This window comes from Cynara cardunculus (genome assembly GCF_001531365.2).
Source record: "Cynara cardunculus var. scolymus isolate 2C chromosome LG 10, CcrdV1, whole genome shotgun sequence".
Taxonomy (NCBI): Eukaryota; Viridiplantae; Streptophyta; class Magnoliopsida; order Asterales; family Asteraceae; genus Cynara; species Cynara cardunculus.
This window is the reverse complement of record NC_037537.1, coordinates 19,263,676-19,270,338: the sequence shown is the minus strand read 5'-3', so window position 1 is coordinate 19,270,338 and position 6,663 is coordinate 19,263,676. Positions and strand designations below refer to the sequence as shown.

The 6,663-nt window shown below is 35.0% G+C and overlaps 2 protein-coding genes across 2 annotated transcripts; one reads left to right on the top strand and one right to left on the bottom strand.

The window, feature by feature from the left end:
* The first annotated feature begins 228 nt into the window (after positions 1-228).
* On the top strand, positions 229-1,377 carry LOC112520080 (arogenate dehydrogenase 2, chloroplastic-like). Its single transcript, XM_025128383.1, has one exon. The coding sequence runs from the start codon at positions 229-231 to the stop codon at positions 1,375-1,377; it is 1,149 nt and encodes a 382-aa protein (XP_024984151.1).
* Positions 1,378-5,259: 3,882 nt separating this feature from the next.
* Positions 5,260-5,821, bottom strand: LOC112520079 (receptor-like protein kinase ANXUR2). Its single transcript, XM_025128381.1, has 2 exons — positions 5,703-5,821; positions 5,260-5,542 (listed from the first exon to the last, which is right to left on the bottom strand). Exons 1-2 carry the CDS (start codon positions 5,819-5,821, stop codon positions 5,260-5,262), a joined length of 402 nt encoding a protein of 133 aa, XP_024984149.1.
* Positions 5,822-6,663: the final 842 nt, after the last annotated feature.

The window sequence follows — 6,663 nt, the reverse complement described above, 5'->3', positions numbered from 1 at the left end:
TGTTGTAGCGACAATAACTTAAATTATTCCTTTCGAAAATAGTAAACTTAAATTAAAATGTGAAATTACATTATTACCCATGTAGGCAGTAGGTATAACAACTAAATTGTTGCCCTTTAACAAGCTCCAATTTCCTCCTTTCAAACTAAAACCAGTCTACCGTCGCCGGCGAAGTAAAAAATCCCTCCTTCTAACGTTCTCTCACACGGCAAGAAGCTTCATCGGAAAATGCTTTCCGATTCTCCGACGATTTCCAGGTTCTCCATTCACTCCGACCACCACCATCTCCACCGTTGCAGCTACAACCACCACTCTCAATCTCATTCTCCGCCGTCACCGCCGCCACCGTCTCATCTACGAAAGATCCAAATCCTACGCCTCCGTCGTAATTTCCAAATCTCCGCCATAGACGCAGCTCAACCCTTCTACTACGAATCCAAAATATCCGACTGCATCGCCAAATCCAAAACACTAAAAATTGCCATTGTAGGCTTCGGCATCTTTGGCCAATTCCTTGCGAAAACCCTAGTTCGTCAAGGCCACAACGTCCTTGCACACTCCCGCACCGATTACTCCGCTGTGGCAACAGAGCTTGGCGTCTCTTTCTACTCTAACGCCGACGACCTCTGCGAAGAACACCCCGAGGTAATCCTCCTCTGCACATCAATCCTTTCAACCGACAAAGTACTCCGCTCATTGCCATTACAAAGGTTGAAACGAAGCACATTATTCGTAGATGTTTTATCYGTTAAAGAATTCGCTAAAGATTTGTTCTTGCAAATATTGCCATCAGATTTCGATATTCTTTGTACCCATCCGATGTTTGGGCCTGAAAGTGGTAAAAACATTTGGAAAAATCTTCCATTTGTGTATGATAAAGTTAGAATTGGGCATGATGAAGCTAGGGTTTCGCGTTGCCAAAAATTTATTGATGCTTTTGCCAAAGAAGGGTGCATAATGAAGGAGATGACTTGTGCTGAGCATGATCAGCATGCAGCTGAATCTCAATTCATAACCCATACAGTTGGGAGGATCTTGGAGAAGTTGGATTTGTGTAGTACTCCAATTAACACTAAAGGGTATGAGAAATTGTTGGATTTGGTGGATAATACATCAAGTGATAGCTTTGAGTTGTATTATGGGTTGTTTATGTACAATAAGAATGCAATGGAGCAGTTGGAAAGGTTGGATTTGGCTTTCGAATCGTTGAAGAAAGAGTTGTTTGGTCATTTGCACGTGGTTTTGAGGAAGCAATTGGTTGGCTCGGGAGGTCGGCATTTGGGCTTTTCGCACGAAGCACCAGTCTTGTCGAAGTTGCCTCGTAATGGGAATGGGAATAAGTTGTCTCTTAATGGGAATGAGAATGGGAATGGATAATAGTAATTAATTAACGAAACAAGCAACTCTATACATAAATCAGTTTAACTGGAGAATTTGATTTTCATCAGTTGTATATTGAGGCTTCCATTGGTTACGTAGGTGAAAATAGCAGTAGGAATTGCTCGAGGGATGGTTTTCTTGAAAAAGAAACAACGTGAAATCCTTGACAACATGTATCCGAGAGGACTAGTCAGTGGGGTACAATCTGATCAGCTAGATCTTTTGTCATGCTATTAAGAATTCAAAATCTAGTATGATTAATTTGTTTCACTTTTAGGACATTGTTGAACTAAAGCTTCATATTACGAGTATGTCTCAACAGCTTGAGCAAATCTAAGTGGGTGATTCCCTGCGATTCAAAAACAACATTATATGAGTTGTATGCTATTTTCATGTTACATTTTTGACACCCCTTGTTGGTTTTACCTACTTGCACATAATATAAATTTGCAGGGTTTTAAAGACTATGTTGGAGCGTAAGTTACTTCATCCTCTTCCCCATACCTTCATACAAATTATCCATCCCTATCGTTGTGATATATAATTTGGTTTGTTATTATATATGCAATTACAAACATCCGAACGAAGATCACTCTCTCAGGGGCCTCAAAACCACAGACCGATGACGTAAGGATAAAAATGATCAATGAGTATCGGCTTGACAGATGTAAGATAATGTTGGATGATGAGATATATCTGAGCTTTTTCATTATACATCCATTAATGTGTTGGTTTTTTGGGTACTAAACTAAGGACTAGAATCGATATGAAAAATATACCACTTATTGCTTTCAACGCTAATAAACTCTTTATTCTTTAAAGCAATTTCGCCCCCACCGTATGTGCTTTGGGTTCTTGGCAAATCGCTTCTCAAGATACAATGAAACAGTCTGTGCATATCAATTAACAATAATGCATGGTTGTTGATATTCCCGGATGAATTAGTGAGTTAATTTTCAATGATTTGAAGAAGCCTATAAATGTATTTCTATAGCAACATACTTTAGAGTAATCTGGTATGATAGAAAAGCGAGAATTTTTATGTATATTGACAGCAAAAAGGATGTTGTATATATAGGGGTTTTAGTGACAGTTAAAACTGTCAAAGAAAATTGGTGACTCTTCACACGTCACATTAGCGACATCTGTCCAAATTGGCACTAGAAACTGACATGTAAAAGGGTCGCCTTTTTTCCTTTAGCAACATCCGTGCAAACTGTCACTGAAGGTGACTGTTGAAAGGGTTTTTTTTTTCCTTTGGCGACATCTTCCCAAACTGTCACGAGCGACTTTTCAAATGGTTTTTTTTTTTGCTACACCCACTACAATATAATTTATTTTATAGGATGCCTAGAAAGTCTAAGCTTTCTAATTGAATACTTTATAAAAGTTAGATTTATAGGACCAAACTATAAAATGTCCTATCTAAAAGCGTTACAATAGGTTTATAGGACGTTTTTAGACGTTTTAACAATCTTTTTAGGACACTTTTAAAATAAAGTATCGTATATACTATTTTCTAGGAAACTTTTGAGAAGTATCATATAAACCCATCTTTTTATAGGACGCTTTTTTCAAATAGTGTCATATAAAATAGTTAATACGACACTTAATTTTAAAAGTGTCCTAAAAAGATTGTTAAAACACCTTAATGCATCCCACAATTCTATTGTAATACTTTTAGATACGATACTTTTTGGTTTGGTCCTATAAACTTAAATCGTATAAAGTATATTCATACGACGCTTCTAGGTTTTAGGCGTTGTAAAAACCAATTTTATCGTAGTGAACCGGTGAAACTGTCACTTATATACCCACTTCAGGTTTCATTTACAAAGCCTTTACCCTTCCTCTTAACTGTCTTCAAGGATATATGCGTTTTCTTCTTTGATTACCAAGTTGTTGTCTGTCTTTTGAAGTTCATGTGTCATTTAAACAGTCTATGTTAACAACAGGTCACTAGCGTAAAACCGCTCGCTCTCACAAAATTTGAGAATACAGTAGCTAGAATAGCATATTTCACTAGTAATATATTTTTCCATCACTGTTTCGACACGTCTTGTTGGCTTTACCTCAATGCACGAAATATACAATTGCAGGATTTTACGGCAAAGCTTTCAAATTTCAAGAGTACTTACGATCTTGAATGTTATATGCACGGACACAATAACCTCGTTGAAGGAGACTATTATCCTGGGCATGGTAAGTAACTTCAACCCATCTTTCGTACCTCTTACGATCCCTTCCTCCCCCCCCCCCCCCCCCTTCCCACCGAGAAAAAATGAATTTCCCATTCCCATTTCCATCCGAATGGTAGTTTTTCTTGTGGTCATGCAACTGCATACTTCTGAATAAGGATCCTTTTTCAGAGCCCAGTCCCATTGAAATATTAGAAGACGATGTCTCCGGTTTTACAGTGGTATTCATGGAGGTGCTAATAGGGACAAAAATCTCTAATCATAAAGATTTGAGGAAGATTGATGATTATTTGAAAAGAAAAAGGAAAAAAGTCCTTACGTCTTATTGCAGAATTATGTTATGAAATCTGCAATGAAGTGGATTCAGAATCAAGGATACTAACAATGTTGGAGGAGTATGAGGAGCATATCAAAGGAATAGACGACTATTTTTTGTATACATATAACAGATTAACCTGAGAAAAATGGTTATGTTTTCTAATTTCAAGTTCAGTGTTTTAATACAACAAAACTTAGAGATGAAACTTTGTCATGGTTGAATATAAGTCACTATATATATATATATATATATATATAGCATATATAGTAAGTGTCGAAAAGATATGTATGTTTATAGAGAAAATGTAGACTTTGGCTATATTTGATAAACTGGTCGTCGGTGACTCAAAAATAGCTATTAACTGAAAAGGTAGCAGCTGTTTTTGCTTGGTATATAGTTATTACTTGCGTTTTTGCTTGGGTTTTAGAAGTCATATGTATCATTCCACTTTGCCTCCTTATATGCCTCCTAATGTGACATCAACGAATTTGATGATGAAGTGGTTATTGGAAAGGGAGGACTCACAAAAGCTGTGCAAGGGCATGTTGTGGCATTCAGATGATTGCCTTCTATGTCCAACCATATGGTACAATTTTAGAATAAAATCGGATTTATAAGACGCCAATGATGTTTAAGTGTCATAATAGATCACTTTATAGGTCTTAAGTTTATAGGACCAAATGATAAATTGTCTTATTTAAAAATGTTGTAATAAGTTTATATGACACTTTTAGGCGTCTTACAAGTTTTTTTTAAGACACACTACAACAAAATTGAGTTTATAGGACACCCTGAATCTTTAAGCGTCCCAATAGACCGCTTTATAGGACTTAATTTATAGGACCAAAATGTAAAGTGTCCTATCTGAAGGTGTTGTAATAAGTTTATATGACGCTTTTGGGCGTCTTAACAAGTTTTTTAGGACATTTTTAATACAAAGTGTCGCATTAGCAACTTTATAGAACACTTTTGAGAAAGTGTCCTATAAACTCATTTTTTATAGGACACTTGTTCGTATATGACAGTTTTTCAAATAGTGTCCTAGAAAGTTGTTAATAGGACGCTTTATATTAAAAATGTCCTAAAAAACTTATTACGACGTCAAAAAACGTCATATAAACTTATTACAATGCCTTTAAATATGACACTTTATTTTTTTCGTCCTATAAACTAAGTCCTATAAAGAGGTCTATTAGGACACTTGCAACTTGGAAGTGTCCTATAAACCCGATTTTGTTGTAGTGTTAGTTCAATTAGATGAGTGCTAAATAGTTATTGTCTGGTATTAAGACTATGGACACACAAATATGCACATACAAAAGGCTACTGAAATGTTCGTATTATGAAGCTTCCAAGTGAACCTCATTTTGCCTGATACTCAGAATCGTCATGTTTCTTCTGTACTACCAACAAAACTTGAAGTGAGGCCACGACCTCTGTCATAGAGGGACGTTCTTTTGGAACGCTATGTAAACAACGATTTGCAATTTGAGCAAACCGTCTTAAACATTTTGGAAAAATTGTTCCCCTGATGTTAGAATCGACCATTTGATTTAGTTTTCGATCTTTCACACATTTTTGAGCCCACCTTACCAAACTACATTTCTCGTCGCCATAGCATATGTCCACTGCAAGCCTCAGCTCCCTGATAGCAATTCAACAATACAACCCCAAATGCAAAAACATCTGTTTTCCTTGTCAATCTTGTGGTACAGAAATACTCGGGATCCAAATATCCAAATGCGCCTTTTACATTCACATCAACATATGATATTTATTGATTAGGTGGGCCTACTTTAAACAACCCAAAATCCGAAATCTTAGCTGCCCAATTTTCATCTAGAAGAATGTTCGAGCTTTTGACATCATGATGTATGACTCCATGTCGGGTGCCAACACCGGTGTGAAGATAGTCCAACGCCATGTCCTGCACCTATGGCTATGCTTAGTCTTTGCACCCAATTTAAAGGTATTAGTGAATAACATGCACAGAGGCCTTTTGGCTTTGAAAAAAACAAAGCAGCAGCAAGATATAGGAATTAAGTGAAGGGGATTCCTCCATAGCGATAAAATGCTGTAAATCAATGAAACATGCATCGGATTTCGTGATGATTATTTCTTTGTTGAAAACGAAAGGCATCTCCCAGTGAGTATTTTTGTTTTGGTTGTTAAACTTGACGAGGACAACAACCGCATATTCCTCACATTGATTTTCTTTAATAATCGTTGTTTATATTATTCATATGTTTATATATTTTTTTGGTTATTGATTATTATTTTTTATAATATACATTGAATTATTTTTGTATTTGTAGATTCTTTTATTATTAGTTCGTTTTAACAATTCTCTTTTTTAATTATTATCGAACTTAACAAATAAAAATCAATATCTCTATTTCTATTCTCTTATTGGTTAATAACAGTTAGAAAAAAAGTTTTAGTAATATTATAATGGTAATCGTGCAATGCAACGATATACATCTTGATTTAAATAATTTATTTTGTTCTTTATCTCAATTGATGTTATAATTTGGTCTTATGTGATTTTGAAAAAACGATAATGTTTTTATTTTTGAATAAAATATAAACTTGAAGATATCATAAAAATTTGACAAAAATATATCGATATTACTATCAAATTAACTATTTAAAATTCCTTATTTTTTGTGTAATTTTTTAATTTAATTTTTTTTATTGTAATTTAATTTAGGTTCAATAACGAAGTAATTTATATTTGGTTTAATAATATAATTTTATTATAAAGAT

Bases quoted from the DNA above. Each gene is read 5' to 3' on its own strand.
- LOC112520079 (XM_025128381.1), bottom strand. From the start codon at position 5,821: ATGGCGTTGGACTATCTTCACACCGGTGTTGGCACCCGACATGGAGTC. The intron at 5,543-5,702 runs GTTGTTTAAAGT...AATTGCTATCAG, and splicing joins GCTAAGATTTCGGATTTTGG to GGAGCTGAGGCTTGCAGTGG.